Source organism: Anser brachyrhynchus (genome assembly GCF_964034855.1).
Source record: "Anser brachyrhynchus genome assembly, chromosome: 9".
Classification (NCBI taxonomy): Eukaryota; Metazoa; Chordata; class Aves; order Anseriformes; family Anatidae; genus Anser; species Anser brachyrhynchus.
This window is the reverse complement of record NC_137703.1, coordinates 9,123,642-9,142,511: the sequence shown is the minus strand read 5'-3', so window position 1 is coordinate 9,142,511 and position 18,870 is coordinate 9,123,642. Positions and strand designations below refer to the sequence as shown.

General features: G+C 38.8%; 1 protein-coding gene across 13 annotated transcripts in view; it reads left to right on the top strand.

Annotated features, from left to right (window-relative positions):
- MCF2L2 (MCF.2 cell line derived transforming sequence-like 2) overlaps positions 1–18,870 on the top strand; it is a 159,789-nt gene that overhangs the window by 58,750 nt on the left and 82,169 nt on the right. For all 13 annotated transcript variants that reach the window (XM_080604565.1, XM_080604564.1, XM_080604562.1 and 10 more), the window contains exons 7-15: positions 1,979–2,128; positions 3,020–3,144; positions 4,744–4,858; positions 5,459–5,578; positions 7,066–7,257; positions 8,091–8,282; positions 8,676–8,853; positions 17,033–17,136; positions 18,011–18,099. In XM_080604565.1, the coding sequence (XP_080460691.1) occupies positions 1,979–2,128; positions 3,020–3,144; positions 4,744–4,858; positions 5,459–5,578; positions 7,066–7,257; positions 8,091–8,282; positions 8,676–8,853; positions 17,033–17,136; positions 18,011–18,099 (1,265 nt within the window). The remainder of the gene's footprint in view (positions 1–1,978; positions 2,129–3,019; positions 3,145–4,743; positions 4,859–5,458; positions 5,579–7,065; positions 7,258–8,090; positions 8,283–8,675; positions 8,854–17,032; positions 17,137–18,010; positions 18,100–18,870) is intronic.

The window sequence follows — 18,870 nt, the reverse complement described above, 5'->3', positions numbered from 1 at the left end:
GTGAGTTTTCAAACCACTAAAGGCTTGAAAAAAATGAGGAAGGGGGTAAGATGAGGCACAGGCAGGAAAGTCTCTAATTATGAGGGACAGAATAGTACCTAAGAGGATATTGTGAGCAGGAACGTATAGTTTGGTAAAATAGGCAAATAAAAGTGAGCCAAGATTTGAGGTGAGTGTGCCCGTGTAACCCTAAGATCTTTTGGTTACATTTATTTCAACAGCTTTTACCAAGCACAGGGACTTGAAGACAAAACCACAGTCACACTTTAGGAATATGAAGCAATTTATTGCTCAGACACATGGGAATGAGTGGGGACAACCATGCTACTAATTGAGGTACTGCTGAGCTCATGGTGCCTGGTGTAGTCAGCCAGGTAATCTCTGCTGGATAAGAGGTTTGTCATCAGGGAAGTGTTGGCCTGCGTGGCACCTTGAAAAAAGCCTGACCTTCAGTCTTGCTGATGCAGTGTCTTCATCCCGTTTACTGTTTCTCGTAGTACTCTTATATCTTGTCCTGCCAGGGTTTTGTTTTGTTTCGTTTTCTGAAACAGGTTTAAGCTGTTGCTAAATAGTATTGATTTAGCAATCTTACAACATTGGTCTTTGTTTCTGCTTTCTTGAATGGCTGGGAGCCTGTGAGCTTTCTTGCTCACAGAGTACATTTTAGGTTCTTAGTAAACAGCTCTTTGTCGTGGATGGCTTTATCTGTGCTGCAGTCAGAAGTGTGGCATTTTAGCCAGCTGTAATCCAGTAATTTCGTTGCTGAGAACAGCAGGCTACAGCTGATAAACACTGAGCCAGAGCGTATGTCAGAGTGTACTGCTTCTGCTGAACATGGGCATGAATTTATGGGGGCGAAAAAAGGAGAAAGGCTACGAACTCTGCTAGCATTGCCTCATCTGGAGCATGCTTTAAGATCACATGATGTGGAATGTAACTTCTGCGCCTTTTGGACACCAATCTGCCTCCAGTTTGTTTTCCACAGAGAACACCATGTAATTTTAACTGTCATGATTGCAAATGAGGATTTCCCATCATTGCTGGAGAAGGGAATGCAGCTTGCAAAAACTATATAATTGTTTGACTGGGTGTAAGAGCATCCCCAGTGCTATTGAGTGACTCAAAATATTGTGTGGTTTAGGTCAAAAAGTGTAAAGAATAGATCTGTGCAGAACAATACAATTTTTGATTATCCCTAAAGAAACTGGGGCATGATCATGAAAAAACTTGTCGTTACTTGCTACAAGATACAAAGGTTTTAATTAAGTCTCATACGTCCGAACAATATATTCTAGTCTGAAAAGGCAGCATTCCTATTAAGCCTTTCTCACTTTCACTTCACTTTCTTCAATAAAACCACAAAATTTGGATGAGTTTTGTGTTAGTGCACCCAAGAAGCAGCAATGCTCCAATGAATTTACGCATTTTAAATATATTTGTAGTAAGTTGTTCTTGTATTTGTGGGAGGGATGGGAGGGAGTGACTGGAATACATCAGGAACAGATAGGCAGGATGGAGGTGCACAGTTTGGGAAGTCAAGGGGGAGACAAATTGCTGCTAAGTGAACAATGGCTGTATAAAAATAAAAGTAAAAAGGCTTTGGCTTATGTCCTTTTGGTGTCTCCTCAACTTAAATACAGCCTTAATTAAAATCTTTAAACACCACAGAAATTCCCAGCAAGCATGGGCAGAGGATCTGAAGTTCCAGTCTGGGCTTTGAAGCTGATGTCCTCTGTGGTTTCATTATGTCATTTAAGCTCTGGAAGTTCTCCATCTGGTTCATGGATATGGTAATACTTTGTAGGCCTTTGAAAAGATCCTTTGTGACACAGGATTTAATCTGTAACTTGTAACAGATCTGCTCAAAACTAGCAGCATGGCCAGCTTTACAGGCATTGCAACACAGTGTCTGACGAGCTAAACACAGCTAACGTGCAGTAAATAAGCAGTCTGTGACTTTATGCTCCTGCTTTTCCAGGCCATTGAAAACTTTGCAATGACAGTGAAAACAACAGCACAGATGCTGCAGACCTTTGGAACAGACTTAGCAGAGACTGAACTTCCCAACGATGTGCAGTGCACAGAGGAGCTCCTGTCCGCACACACTGACCATCACAGCAAGCTGAAGGTGAATGTTGTCTCATGACAGCTCCATTTGTGTAATATGTGGGTTTTGATTTAACAATTCTTTCTGCCATCATCTGGGAGTCCATCATCTAAACTACTGAAGAGGAGAAAAACCTGGTTCAGGAGATTGATTTGATGCAGCTATGAAAAAGGACTACACAGCTTCAGGAATGATAGAACAGGGTATTGTTCTAGCCTGCTCTATTGCAGTTGACATGAACTACGTTATCTCCAAAGATTTGGTGGTGTTCCTTTGTGCAGTCTCCTTCAGTACTGGTAACAGGGGAGGACCAGGAATCCTTGCCTTATGAGAAAGTAGTAAAGATTTTGTTTCACAGGCATCCCCTTATGACTTAAAAATGGATTTCAGAACGGATCTATGCAAGATGTGTGTGGTGAAGTGGAGACTCCTCAGCTGGCGTTAATTTTTGAGCAATTTTGTCCTTTTCATTGCTCATCTTTCACGCTAGGAAGACACCTTGTTCTGTGGTTGACTCCTTGATAGCTGGCATACCATGACTCAGCATGTCACAGTGTTGTTTAAGGAAATTCCATTAAGAAGCACAATGTCGCAGCAGTGTCTCAGCTGACTAAACAATTGGCAGCACACATTTGATTTGTGTTAGAGTATTTTATTCTGAAAGTTACCCGGTCAAAAATGCAATCTGTTCAGAAGTTATGCAATGTTCCTTTTCTCAGAAATATATCTACTGTTCATAGTGAGTAGATTTAGTCTCTGCATTCCTAGAAAGATATGTCATTGTTGTGAAGCGCTTATATTTTGTTCCAAGTATTTAATACCTACAAAATTAGGTTAGCATTACTATGTTGTCTGCCTAAGAGATGGGACTGTTGTTAGCATAAATATATACCTTTTTTTTTTGCCCCTCAGGATGAGCTGAAACTAGCTGTGAAGCAGGGGGCCACCCTTCTGACATGTATTAGGGAGCCAGTCACCCGAAGTGCCAACAGCAAACTCAGTCCGGATGAACTAGAAAATGTGGCAACAGTGGAAAGGTTAGTGAAGCTTGATTACCTTGGGCAAGTTGCTAATTTATGCCTAAGAAATGCAAATGTAAGGTATGTCCTCATTTAAATGGAGTAAATATACAAGCTATACATTCCAACTGATTCAGTCACTCAGGGTTTATTGGATACATAACTCAGAGAAGGAAATGTCTTTGAGGAAGTTACTTGATTAAACTGGCAATGCAAGTTCAAACAAGTCCTGAATTTCATGGTAATTCTTGGTTGGACCACTACCTACCTGGTGGAGGATTTAATGTGGAATTTATTTTCCCCATTACATCCTCCAAATTTCTGTGCCTGCTTAGAAAGTGGCATCTGAATCCATGTGAGATGAAAGAGTATATGCTTGTGTATTTCTGTGGAAACACTGGGGGAGGGAGGAACAGATAAAGATGATAGTCTGAAACATGCACCTTCACAGATGTATACAAAGAGAGAAATCTCTGTTCCTTCCTACAATGCTAGTTATTACCATAATGCTTTTATTCACCATGTAGAAGTTTCTGCTGTTCCATATGAGGCAGTAGAAAGAGAAATGTTATGCTAATGTTTCAGTATATCTGCATTCAGCAGGAACAAAGCTGCCAAAAGTAAAGTTGATATTTTTCACTGAATACTTTAAAATCCTTTAATCAGTCATTCTGAAGGAATTTGCAAATTCAACTTGAATTCAACAACTAGCTTTGATTAAAAACACATTTTTCAGGGATAGATTGAAAACAGGACTTGTTTTTGAGAGGAATAGGAAGGACCTATTGGTGTTTGCCCCAATTACTTCATGGTTCCAACACTGCATTTGTAGAAGACCAGGTCTGGTTTCCTGCCTGCCTGAAGAATGCCAGCTATTGAAAAATAGGATATTCAGAGAAGACTTCATTTTCTTTCTTTTCCTTTCTTTTTTTTTCCCTGTTGAAACTGTTCTACTTTGTAATATACTCAATAGATCATAGAGATTGTGAGGATGACTCATAGTCTGGTGTTTGACACTTCACTCAAGATGTGGGACACTTGATACTGATTTTTTTGTGAATAAATGTTTCATTATTTCCATGAAATGAAACATTGTCAGTGGGAGGCATTATGAACTTCTAATCCATTGTGTTTAGGAGAGATGGATTAGGAAAAATGATTCAATCATTGCTTATTTCTGATGGCAAAAAAGAAAATGAACAACAAGTTGTACAGTTCTGCTTTAAGCATTCTAAAAATTAATAATTGCATTGTATTCAATCTACATCAGCCTGAGGTGAATTATCTTTGAAGACTAGATGGAAGCTGGGGAGAGACAGCCACTTCTGGCTGCCAGCACATGAAACAGGTCTGTATTCCAGTTGCAGGTCAGGAGGCAGGGCTACAAGTGGCACAGTAGATCCGTGTAGCTATCAGTCATCATCACACTCTTGCCTGTCCCACTTCGATTTTTGTTCTCTTTTTCTCAAGGGAAAACTGACACAAAACCTTGTTCTGCTTCGTACGTAGGTGTAGGCTCCCCATCATTTCCAAACCCTGTTTTCTGCCATCAATTGGTGTAACTTAAAAGAAATGAACTGCAGGAAATAAGTGGTTTTCACTCTAATCTCTTAACAGGTTGTTGGCTCAGTTGGATGAAACAGAAAAGGCTTTTGATCAATTTTGGACCAAGCATCATCTAAAACTAGAACAATGCTTGCAGCTTCGACACTTTGAACATGATTTTAGAGAGGTACTTCATTGGTTGGTTTTGTCTAGTCTTCTCTGGTAAACAAGGTCAAACTGCCTATATGTAGAAGTATAATGGCATTCCTAAAAAAGAGATTGGGAGAGAAGCCATTCATTATAAAATACGAAATGAATATTCAAAAATGAAATTCTTGGTAATTATCTGATATCTTACAGCATTAGGCCCAAAACGTGAAACACCAGCTTCATGCTAAATTATTGTGTATTCATATGTGATCTTACCAAATATCACTTCTTCTGTGATGCTAAGTGTCCAACCCCTCTGAGGTCAATGGAAAATAAAAATGGAAAGCCCAACTGTCAGCCCAAAGGATAAAGTAATACAAATCTTAGAGTAATATAGACTCTAGAGTTATGGATCTTCAAAACTGCATGTCTCAATAAGTAATGAGAACCAGGGACAGCTCTTCAGAGAATAGTTGGTTGTTGCCTTGTATTTTCCATTTTGAAAGGAGATGAAAGACTAAACTTGAGATGCAGACTCTTCTAAAAGATGGAGATAAATGTTTAGAACTCATAGATTTGTTATAATTTTATGATCATCTTGTGATGGGTACACTTTTTTTTTTGTCGTTTGCTTTAGGTAAAACTAACACTGGATAATCTAATGGAAGCACAAGCAGGTTTTTCTGACATTGGAGACAGTGTGACTCGAGTAGAGCACCTCCTAAGGGAACAGAAACAACTGGAAGAGAAAGGACAGGTTTGTGCTTGATACTGTATTCCAGCTGATCATCTAGATGCTTCTCTGTCACTATCATTCTGTGACACTTACTCTCTTCTCATGGGTCATTATTTTAAATTGCGAAACTCTGATCCTAATTTCCAGAAACCAAGGTTGTTCAAATTCAGTAGTTCTGTTTTGTTACCTGGAAATCTAGAATCAGTTGAGATACCTGCGTTTCAAACCAAGAAAAGTTAGGGCCATCTTTGGAATGTGAAAAACTTGGAAGACTTTACAGGTTCCCTTGGCCAGATACCATTGTTAGGGCCATCTTTGGAATGTGAAAAACTTGGAAGACTTAACAGGTTCCCTTGGCCAGATACCATTTAAGACCATTCTGTTCAAACTTATAGCAGTTTCAGGAACACTCATGCCTTCTGATAAACGTTAGTTTTTTTTTCCAGACGTTTGAACTTTGCAATTCCATCAGTTAGTCACCTATATATAATATGCATCACATTTAGTATTATTAGAAAGTATTGAACAAATGAGTAAGCTGAATCAGAGGAGGGTGCACATGAACAAATGCAAAAGCTGGTGATGGTCTGATGATCTTTTTTAAGCATAGGATTAAGATTTAGAAATAGTCACCTTTGCTCATCTGTTCTGTAGAAATCTAAAGAAATTTAAGTTACTGTAACTTACATTTTCCTTTCATTGTCCCCTCTTGTTGTGTGCTGTTAGGTGATTTTTCAGTTATGATCTATTCACAGCATACATGTTAAAGCACTAAATATTATTGTATTTGACATGTTATCACAGACAGCTTTTGTACTCCAGTGAAGCAAATAACCAATAATAGTTGATGTAGTTTGAACTCATCCCATGAAATGGGAAAAGTTCTTCTGTACTTACAAGTATTCAGCAAAGAGCATATGGTTAATAGCTGAAGAGAGAAAATGTTTCAGTGCCATAAACGGTTTAAACTCACTCTGACTTTGCCTTGCAAAAGAGTAGGGGACCTTCACACTCCTGAGCAGTGGTTTTAAAAGTTGCCACACCCAACCTGTTATCTTCTGCCCCTCTGTGAAGATGTGATGTCCTGCTCCTCTGAGAATTTGTAATCCATAGCTCTACAGATATGAGCTCAGCCCACAAAGCCTGAGATAACATGATTTGTCATACGATTTTGCTCTGGTTCATTCTCCATATCGTGCTGCCCTACTAATCTTTAACTTCGGTTAAGCATGCAGTGGAATATTTTTATGTAGATACATGCTCTGTATGATTTTGAGACTGTTTAAGTAGTCACCTCTGAATTTAGGCTATGGAGGCAGGAAGAACAATAGTAAGAAGTAATACTGACTAACAAGTTGGTCTTCAATGCAAATTGAAAAACATGTCAGCTAGATGAATATCCCAAACCTTTACCTCCAGGCTACAGCACAGATTACAGAGATGGCTTATCTTTACTACATGTGTAATTTCAAGATCTAACTTTGGATTGTTTCTCATTAATTTCACAGGAACCATTGGAGAAAGCCCAGACTCTAGCTCTCCATGGAGAACAGCTCATCCAAAACAACCATTATGCAGTTGATTCCATTAGACCAAAGTGTGTTGAACTCAGGCGTATTTGTGATGACTTTACCAATGAGACCAAGAAAAAGTATGATATTTTGGGAAAGTCTCTTGAGCTGCACCAACAGTTAGATAAGGTGAGTGAGCCTTTTTAGAGAACAGCCCTACTGACGGTTCTACTGAAAATGAATGCTTTTATAAGCACAGGTAACTAAGATGAAGAGAACAAAGATTTACTACTTTTTTCTCCATTTCATTCAGAAACTGTTACCATAAAAACTGGAGCAGTAGCTTCTCATAATTATGATCTTAAAATGATGAAAAGTAGGTTATTAAACTAAGAAAGAATGGAACTAGGCCTAAATTTGAAACAAGAAACAAATGTATAAAAATATGCTTAAAAATAAACAGCTTACTACTTGTTCTTCTTTTTTTTTTTTTTTTTAATCCGACTTTATATGATCTGACTAGAATAGAAAGCTAAATGCTCTGAGTATGTCTACATGCTATTTCAGCCTAATTCCTAAGAGGAAGTACCAGAAATTCATCATGAAAACCTACTTTGGAGTATTTTTAACTGAGTGTAATAGGCCTAGGAAGTTTTGGGGAGTTTTGATACAGATCAAATATTAATTTGGTGTTTTGAATTATTGTGTGACTGAACACTGAAATGAGGTAGTACAGCTGAAAGATTTGATTTGCAGCAACCACAGTAACACTCTTCCTCCTCAGAATATTATTGTGTGTTACTGGACCATCCATCTATCCCATGAGAGCTGAATTTAATTTGTTATTGTTCTGTATCTGTGGTGGGATGTGTTTTGACCAGGACCATGCTATGAAGTAAACATTCATTCCCTTTAGCAACATGGTAGGGCAAATCTGTATTTCATGGGGTGGTAGAAGCAACGCTTCATAATATGGACTGTCGGTGATGTTGGAGTCCTTGTTGTCTGATTTTTTTTTAAAGGCAAGCAAATGGTGTGAAGCTGGAATCTACCTCTTAGCTTCCCAAGCTGTGGACAAGTGCCAGTCACAAGAGGGAGCTGAAACCGCACTCGTTGAAATTGAAAAGTTCCTGGCAACAGCTAAGGAACACCAGCTTTCTAACCCGAAGGAGTTCTACAATCAGTTTGACATGATCCTCACCCCTGAAATAAAGGTAAAACCCCTCAAATACATATGCTCTAAGTTCAAATATCAAAATACCAATTGCCTTCTACATGAGAGAGTACCAGACTATATCTTTGGGTCTGCTCAAATATGCCTCTTTTGCTACAGCAAAAGGGCACAGAGGTGAGCACTTAGGGCAATAAGTTTTACTCATATGAGCAGTCCTAGAACAACACATACTTCAGGGTAGAGCTAGAAAATTTCATGAGTCACCAAGTCCTACTCCATGAAATATAGATCTGTGCAGAATGCATGGGCTGGGTTGAATTAAGCTACAACATGATCTTTATCTCTAGTACACCTAGGCTGAGTAACAGAAGTCATCTCAACTTGCTTAGTCCAGCACTGACAACCATCTGCTGTTTGCCTTTTCTTTGCCTAGGCCAATGCCCAAAGAATTCTACAAAAACTAGAAGATGTACAAGAAATGTTTGACAAGAGGCAAGTGAGTCTGAAGAAACTGGCAGCCAAACAGACCCGGCCAGTACAACCTGTTGCTCCACACCCTGAATCTTCCCCAAAGAGAGCATCACCAAAGACTACGAGACCGGCAGCAGTAGGTAGGCCATGAACAGCTGCTTTCAGATACACACCAGTGTTTTTCTTGCATGGTCATGCTTAATTTTTGTCATCAGAATGAAAACTTGCATTTGATGTTCAGTGTCAACCATGTAGGCCCAAAAAGTTAAAACAAATGTGAAACAATTTATCACTAAAAGCATATAAGCAAGGGTGAACCAAAAAAAAAAATCAGGCTCTTCTTCTTAGGTCTAATCTACAGAGCATATTTCTATTCTGTTTCTCATTCTGTTATATATTGCTAATTTTTCCCTGAAAATGCAAACCAGGTTAGTCACTGCAAGTATGTAAAGTATGCATGAGGAACTCTGTTAAATTGCACATACAGTGATGTGAACATTTGGCTTTAAAAGATCACAATCCCTCCAGTTTCAATTAGATACTGCAAAGCTTTGTACATCGTTGGTGACATTGACTCATTGGTGTGATTTTTTTGTTCTTTTGTTTTTCCCTCCACATAACCGTTTAGTCACTTTCTAGAGTTGTACTCTACTAACGAAAAAAGTTGAATATTGCTTCTGGTTGGAATTTACAGAAAGTTCCTGATTTGAGGTTAGCATTTTTAACCAAGTTACCCATTTTCTGCAAAAGGAACGTGGGTGAAGCTAACTTGAAGCTGTGCATCCTGGAGGCCAGTCACCTTGCACCTGGTGGCAGGAAGGGGTTAACCTTTTCAGCAGAGATGGTTGTGAGAAATTAAAAAAAAAAAGACCTTCAGGGCTTTTTAACAGGGAACCATTAGCTAAAAGGCTTGGGAAAAAAATTAGCATTAAGAGCATACAGCAAGCTTTGATTTTTCATCAGGAAGATTAGGCAGGCCAGTAGCCTGACCATTTTGCTTTCTAGGCATACTGTCACAAGCTCATACAAATGTCCCTGTTGCTCTCCTCTGGTCCCCAACATTCATCCTTTCCCAATGCCAGTTTGACATCTTTACTTTTTTCCCCAAAACCTTGCTAGCTGTGGTCTTAACATGTAGTTGCTACCTCAAGTTTCATTTTCATTGTTGCCTTAAAGCGAGCTAAAACCACAATGCCTTTGAAGAGGTCTTGCTCTGATACCTACATCTGCTAGCAATGTGTTCCACTCTTGCACCGTTGGCAGTCAATTAGCTGCATGAATTTTTAAGTCTTTGAAAACTCAAAGAACTGACAGTAAAAAAGTAGTAGTTAGTTTTCCATTGCGTAAGTTAGTAGAATGTGGAGAGTTCTGGAGATCACCTAGCCCAATCAACTCTTCAGAGCAGCACTAACTTTAAAATTCTTCAGGCCACTAGTGCTGAAGCAAAGAGAGTTGCAGAAAAATGACATTTTGGGACCAGTAGGTCTAAGCCAGTTAGTCCTTGTTAGTGGCAGTAGAGTTTTAGAACGGCTTTCACCAGTTGTGAAACTGCACCTCCAGACTAAAAGCTAGTCTTGCATTTCTGTTTATGCATGCAATCTCTGTGTTTCTTAAACTTTTCTTGTCATTTTAGAGCACTAGCAGATTTTTTTCATTAAACCTTTGGTATAAATAGAACCTTTAAAATAGTCACTAGTATAGAAATGACAATACTTTAAGTTTTGATTATTGTTCATACACCCCATCCAGTCCTCTCAGCTACTTTACAGAGAATCGTGACATGTTCCCTTGCTCTGATCCTTGCCTTGCTGTTCAGTCTTATATAACACAATACAGGAGATAACTGCATAACAAGGATTACATAGCTTCTGATGTCCTGTTGTGAATTAATAGGTAGATGATATTTAATTTGAAAAGTTACTCCAGTTGCCCTCTGAGGAGATGCAAAGTGTGACCCAGGCCTGTTCAGATATTCATAAGTAGGCTGTATCATCTCATTCAGATTCTTTTTGTGCCTGAAGATGATTGACATAGAGAAATGTACAAAGAAACAGAAGTTCTTGACTTTCTACAGCTTATCCTAGGACTTAAAAATGGTTACTTTAACTGCCATTTACATGGAATCACAGAATAGAATCATAGAAACATTAAGGTTGGAAAAGACCTCCAAGATCATCTGGTCCAACCATCCCCCTACCACCACTATCACCCACTAAACCATGTCCCTAAGCACCAGGTCCAACCTTTCCGTAAATACTCCCACAGACAGTGACTATACCACTTCCCTGGGCAACCCGTTTCAATGCCTGACTGCTCTTTTTGAGAAGAAATATCTGCTAAATTCCACCCTCAACCTCCGCTGGCACAACTTGAGGCCATTCCCTCTTGTCCTATCACTAGTTATCTGTGAGAAGAGGCTGACCCCCAGCTTCCCACACCTTTCTTTCAGTTAGTTGTAGAGAGCAATAAGGTCTCCCCTGAGCCTCCTCTTCTCCAAATAAATAACCCCAGTTCTGTCAGCCACTCCTCATAAGACTACATATTCCATGTAATAGCATCACTTGGGTCTTACCCAATTGTTCACTACAAAGAATCATTCTTTGAATTTCCTGAGTGCCATTTCCCACAGAATGCCAAAGCACTTTGCAAATGCTGTGTTACTGGTAAGTATTTTCATCTCTCTTTTGCAGAAAGAGAACCAAAGCACAGATCAACTAAGTGATTCACCAAAGTGTTTCACAGTCTGAAACTGAGATGTGGCTGAGAACAGAAACGGGCACTGCGTTGTTTCGGTTTATCCCGGCAGGCAGCTAAGCACCACACAGCAATTCGCTCAACCCTCTCACCACACAGCGTGGGATGGGGGAGAGAATCAGGAAAAAGAAAGTAAAAGCGTGTGGGTTGAGATAGACAGTTTAGTGGGACAGAAAAGAAATAGAAATAGAAATGGTAATAGTAGTAGTAGCAGTAGTAATAATAATAATATGATGTACAAAGCAAGTGATGCACAGTGCAGCTGCTCATCACCTGCTGACCGATGCCCAGCCTGTCCCCAAGCAGCAGTGTCTATCCCCACGCCCTCCCACCCCCAGCCAGTCTTCCCATATTAATTGTTCAGCATGATGTTATATGGTATGGAATATCCCTTTGGCCACTTTGGGTCATCTGTCCTGGTTCTGTCCCCTCCCAGCTCCTCGTGAGCCCCTAGCCTCCTTGCCTGCAGGGTGGTGTGAGAAGCTGAAAGGTCCTGGGCTTAACGCAAGCATTGCTCTGCAACAATTAAAACGTCAGTGTGTTATCAACATTATTCTCATCATCCTAAATCCAAAACACAGCATCATACCAGACACTAATTAATTAATAATAAGAAAGATACCCCATATTAATTGTTAATATTAAATGAGTCCTACTCCAAGCCTAGAAAATGAGGCTGTGATATTCTGTTCTTCTTGAAGCTACCCTCTGTAGGAATTTCCTCTGTGCCATTTCTTCACATTCACAGGATCAGCGCAGAGGCAGCATTTACATATGGGTATAATTTATTGAGAATCATCTTGTAAAAAGGAAAGAGGCTAAAAGCTCCTTCTTAAAACAGATACTGTACTTCATTGTTATCCAGGACATACCTGAATATTTGTAAAAGCTTGCAAAATGAAATAGGCAACAAGAAACTACCACCTTCCTAGGATGTGTAAACATAAAGGCAGGCAAAGGCAGTAAGATGTAGTCAACAGAAACAGAAAACCAGAAAGGCGCTTGTCGCTAGGCAGCAGATCTAACAATACCAGGACAGCACTGCAACGCTCGTCTGTGAAAGCAAAGAAGTTACACTCATTCCAGAATAGATTTTGTTTTGTTTTGTTTTGATTTGCTGACTCTCTATTTCCCTAACAAGGAGTGGTAGGGAAAATTCACCCCAGTTCAGAGTGCTAATGGAAAAATGTTAACAGATGTGAAGGTTTAAGCATGAAATATTCCGTCAATGTATCTGTGACACACTTCATTCTGCCTGTACATATACATAGATGCACACGAGCAAAGCTGATAGCACATATGAGAGAAAGGGCAGATTTCTATCAGGGAAATGACTGAGAGTTTTTCATGACTATGCATTTATGTCCTGTGGTGGCTCTTGGCAGAGTCTTAGCTCAGTGAAGATCCACGGAAAGGCAGCTCAGAGCTGCACTTTAAACTCTCCCTCATGCAGGCTTGCTCCCAGTGCTTTTCTTTGGGTCTGGAAATCCTGAGGCAAAACGTGAAATTCATTCAATTTTTGCTTGAAGCTTTTGGTTTCACAAAATGAATTTGTGAATTTCACAAGGGCAGGCCTGCTCAACAATGGTACTGGAATTATGATGCTCAACAACAACAAAAATATACGCCAGTCTATATGAGTTGCAATTAGTGCAAATTTTATCTATAGGAGTCTGCTTAAATATCATTCACAAATCAACCCAGAAAAGACAGGAAACTCTGCTGACCCTTCTATAACAAATGCCTTGAAAAATTTTAGTGGTATATATGGCATCTTATTTCAAGAAAAACTCTGTGTGCTCCCAGTGGAAGCCTGCATGAATTAAGCTTTCCCAAAGACTATCTTACTTAGCTGGACATTTTCTTGGAAAACTTTAGTGGAAATGATTCAGCCATCTCAGTGATCAAGGCAGGGAAAAGTGTTTTGTTTTAATCACCTTTGTAGCCAAGCTGAAACATGGCAGTGCCAAATGGTTTTGTCCCTTCTTAAAGTTTCCAGATTTGGTAGAATTTTAAACACTTGGAAAAAAAAAAATCTCAGCTCATATATGTTCATTATGGATTAGCTTGCTACACTTTGGCTCCTACGGTTTCATTTCTTTTGTTGTCAGCAAAAATGCCTGGAATCCAGAGACATAAGATGTTTCTCATCCCTCTGCACTGCTGGTTTCCTTAGAGAATGATCTCGTAGCAGCTTAAACCCTTCTTAATGGAGGGCCGTTTTGGTCTCTTTCTCCTCTCCTCTTTGCCCAACACAGCAGTGTGTTTCTGACTGCTTGACGTCAGTACTTACAGTCACATAACTTGTGGTTGGATTTTTTTATTTAATTTATTTTTGTTTCTTTTGGCTAGTTCAGCTCCTCATCATCCAGCTGAAAGAAATGCAGGGCAGACAAAAAAGAGGTGACAAAAGCGTGTGGCCAGAGGTTGGGAAGAAAGGAAGAACAGTACCAGCCCCAGCTCAGATGGGTTTCAACTGTTCTGGAGTCGTCTCTGAGACCGTGCCAGTTTACTGCTGGTTTTTCTCCTGCTGACGTGAGAGAAGTAGCAGTAGGGGTAAAGTTCCGACCCCAATAAAAACCCATGTAGGTGTTAACTTAGTGGGGGTTTGTTTGTTTATTTATTAGAGAGGTGTTTTTAATAACTAGTGCAACTACATAAAAAGATCTGCGTTGAAAAGACAGTGAAAGACTGAAATCAGAATTGCTGGGCAAGGCATGTGTTCTTAAACATGCGAAGTGGCATATAGCAGTCAGTAATCTGAAAGATCAGTTCTAAAAATGTCAAGTTGGTCTTCCATATTAGTCTTTTTCTGTTTTGATCTTTATCTGTGGAAAAGCCTGTTACTTCTGAGAACTATTGTGAAAACAGCTCAGCAAATATTTATGAAGCACTTGAATTGTAAAAAGGAACCCAAAAAAATTTACTGTCAGAGCAGGGATTGGAATAGTTTATGGATAGTAAGGCTCTGAGCCCCTGCTGAGAAATACAGATAAATCAAAACACTGAATAGCTGCTCATGAATTCAGTGGGGTTTTTTTTTGTTTTTTGTTTTTTCTCCTCTATGCACTGAATGAGGCAATAGAATAAATCCTTAGGGAGGGGGAGAAAAAGTAATAAATGTGCAACACACTTGTCGATGGTTGGACCTAGATGCCTGAACACAAAAGGGGCAAAATGAGTGTTGCAGGTGTAGCTTTACTTCTGACATCTTTTCTCTTCTGATCACTATAAAATATTCACATAGGGATTTCTTCTTGTGCAGCATGAATGTGAAATCCAGGAGCAGAAATGTCAAAATTTCTGTTAGCTCATTAAGCAAATAATATGTTTAGCAGCACATCACACATACAAAATCCATGACTCACCATATGAGTTTATTAGAAGGCCAACTTGGAACATGAAATTCGTACAGGGGGAATACAGCTGGAGGCTTTTCAGTCCTTTAAAGAATAAAACCTAAACTGGTTCCATCTCATTTAAATGTGTACGACTGCTCATTGGATCCCTTCCAGCATTCCTCACAGTCACTAATGCATAACACTCTCTAACTAATAACATCTGGATAGGGGATTAAAGGAGAATGTCTTGCAAGAGGCTGGGGATGTGTGCAGGGAAGTGAAGCAGCAGAGAGATTAGCTGACTCAGAAAAGTCGATGAATGTGATTTTCATTAATGGCTCTTGGGAAAACACCAGTTTCTGTAGCTTAAGATATTTCTGTAAAGAGAAAGAGAAAAGGAAAAGATGCTTTCAATTTTGTGGCTTTAATACTACTATCACTATGACCAAATCTGAGGAAACCAGGCAGTGTGTCTTCTTAGAGAAAAATACTCCACTTACAGGGGGCCTCACTCTGTGCTTCTTATATGGGCAGATTTTCAGGAGGTTCAACAGCAATTTTGCTAGAGCAGAGAAGTATGGACTCTATTTCCTAAGAATGGAAAATACTTTCTGTATGATATGTGATGAACCTTAGATGCTTGGAAAGATGTTTCTTTAGCTGCCTTGGCATGCTGCTTTGTCATCAGCAGCACAGAAAAACACTATTAAGTCATTAATTATCTTCAAACCCACGTTCCTGTGGGACAGCATTTGCTGCATGCCCCAATAAACAGTTTAGCACACTAGTCATTTCCATGCCTATTCTAGCTGAACGACTTTGAAGAACATTTCAGCTCAGTCCTGGAACCATAAGCATCTAATCAATTTCAGCCACTGGTAGCTGCCAGGCCACACTGTTCTGTTGAAGAAACCTCCTTAAACTTTCCAATATGAAGTCAATCTGAGGAAGTAACAGGCCTGAAATGGACACTGCCAAGTCTTCATGTCATTCAACATGGACTGATAAAAAGGGGAAGATTTAGGGAAATTGGAAGATTTAGGGAAGAGGGGGAGGGAAACTGCCGTAATTCTCTTCCCAGCTGCATGATAAGGCAATTGAAAAGACACAGTAGAAGAAATGTCAGCTTCTGTTATTATTGTCTATGAAACAAATATGTTGTCCTTTTGGTTGTATATAATTTGGGGTATTTGTGTTGTTTTGTTTTTGTTGTTGTTTGTTTTTTAAATATGTTAAAAGGAGAATTTAATGACAGGAACACTTAAAAATCTGTCAATTTCACAATCTTAGGTTCTTTGCCTGACCCAGCAACTTACATCATTTCATCTGGTATCCATATTTGTTTTTACCACGACATGCATGCTCGCTTGTATTAATTCAAGAAGATACTAAGAAAAAGGGAGAGCACTGTTTGCCTTGTACTTAGACAACATGCACTGTGTACCCATTACCAATTTAACACAACTAAAGATACGAACTGTAACAGAAATTATTTCCTATTTAAGTCAAATATATGAGTTCCCTTCTCACCACTCATTCAAACAAACACTTTTCTTTAGACGGCAGTCTCAGGACGAGTGGTTAAGTTGTTAAGGATGATTTTCTAGTACCATTCGATGACTGCTGTAAACTGGTTTTCAGAGCCTGCAAGGCCGAACCAACCTGACACGACAGCGTATTCTGCAATCATTTTCCCAGATTTGTTGTCATTATATACACGGTCAGAGTGACTTGTTGAACACTTGTAGTGATTACTCCTTTGAGGCTTGTTCATGTGATGAAACCTTACAGGGAACAATCCTTTATAGTCTGACTTTACCAACCCACTACCAAAACAAAAATGTTCTTTCTTTGGGAAACCACACAAGTAGCAAACCATGAGCTTAAAAACAATCAAAGTGAAAATTATCCAACTGTTGATACAATTGGCTAAGATTTACCTGAGCTATCCTAAAGATGGTTGCCAAGGAGGAAACCAAACCATGGCAGTCATTACAGCATGAAACTGTACATGCCGATTTGAGACACAGTGGAGGACTGAACAACGTAGCCCATTCCCTCATGACAGCTGAGGCTTCACCACTACAACCATGGTTCAGTTCTCTAAGCCAGGTGTCAGTTATCAATGACACGGAAGGAAGTTTGCTCGTTGTTTTTATTAAGAAGTAGGATTTTGAGTTTTAGCATGAGTTTGCTAATGTTACTTTCTTTTTGACCTCTTCAGCTACCAACAGGAGGTCCACAGAAATTTCCTGCCCTCCAAAGTCCATCTCTGAGGCAGAGTTATCGAAAAAGAAAAGTATTAAGAAGACTAAAGGTGGAATTAAGGTATAAGTCTCTGTTTTGGGAACATTCCATGTTGTGAGATAATTTAAAACAAAATAAGTGTTTACATATTTGTACTTATTTAAAAATAGAAGAAAAACATTTGCAAGTCCTTTGCAAAACACTTTTTACACTTCACACTGCAGTTTAAAAGTTACTAGATACCAGTGTTAAGATTTTTAAGATTTATGCTCATGTATGTGAAAAAACAAGTTACACTGAAGTAGAAATCACTTTCAGAGGATGAAAGGGGCAATGTGGAGAGAATGTCCAATGATGATACATTAAAAGTACCCCTCCTTTGTTATAGCACATGAACTATTTTGTGTCCCAAACTGAAATTTTATTCTAACTCCTCTGAAAGGTGTGTTATGTTCAGAGTTTTACAAAATTATGTAGTTTTCTTCATTTAAATATTTTCTAAGGTTATTCTATACCCAAAGGGGGAAAGACTAGACATTTAATACTTAATATAAACAACCATCATTAACAACAAAATTCCACTGTTAACTGTTACTGCATGAGCAAGTAAGGTTCAGGGAAATGCATTTTACTTGTGTATCTCTGTGATGAGATTTGTTGCATATGCAGCGCCACTTACTCAGTCTTTTAAATAACATTCCTTTGCTGTAATTTTCTTCCTTGCATGAAGATTCACATTATTAGAACAGCATATCATTAGAATAGTTTATCAAAATAGTCTACAACATACCAATCTATTTTAAGAGTTATTAATTTTCAATTCACACATCTAAGTCAATTATTTTAACTTGTCAAAGACTGGTGATGTGTTTTTTATTCTTGTAAAGAATTAAAGTTCTCTAAATAAAAGTATCAGTGATTAAGTATTTTCACATTGCGTGTGCTTTTCATTCAGATCGAAGTGATGCATGAAGCTAGTCAAGGGGGATCTAGCAGAGTCTTGGTGATGAGCGAAAGCGATGAGAACCTGTCAACAAGGAGGAGGTAAGGCTGTATGCTTTAGTCATTATGTGACATAACTCCTTAGAATAAGCCTTGCACATATCATTTAGTAGTAGTAGTAAAGATCATCTCCTGTTCAGGAAACTCTCATTTGAATATACGCCTTTGAGACACTTCTATTTTTCAAGTACAGGTAGTAATAATCTTGTCTCCCTTTCTAGAAAGCCTTGAGAAAGATTATATTAATTACATAATCTAAACAACCAAATGCTCAAGTCATTTAATTTAACAAGAAGTGCCAAGCAAATCCAATTTTAGTTGAACTTCACTGTCTCTAGGCCAAAGAGAATAATTTAAAACAAACTGCAACAAGCCCACAAACCAAACCCCATACTCCTTACTACCTCTATTTCTTTTGTTTTCTTCAGTATAATTTAAATAATTTATACATACGTTATGCCTGTCTTACACGGGTACACACTTAAATTGCTTGGTACAGGAGTACATTTCTGAAAACACTAGCTTGTTAATACACCATGCTATGCAAGTCAGAGACAGCAAAATGCAACTTATCTCAATTTGTAGTAGGTTCAAAGTAATCTTATATACTCTGAAAATAATGTCTATCACTGGTTACCAAGCTGTCAGTTAGTTTTCAGAAAGTACAAAATGAGATTTGAAATAGAATTTATTTAGGTAGATACACATCTCTACAGGAATGATTGCCTCAAGAGAGCATATGATTTTGGAAGTTAATATTAACAATAGATTAAGCTTCTAGTACTAGGCAGTTTTCCCACAGCTTTAAACCTG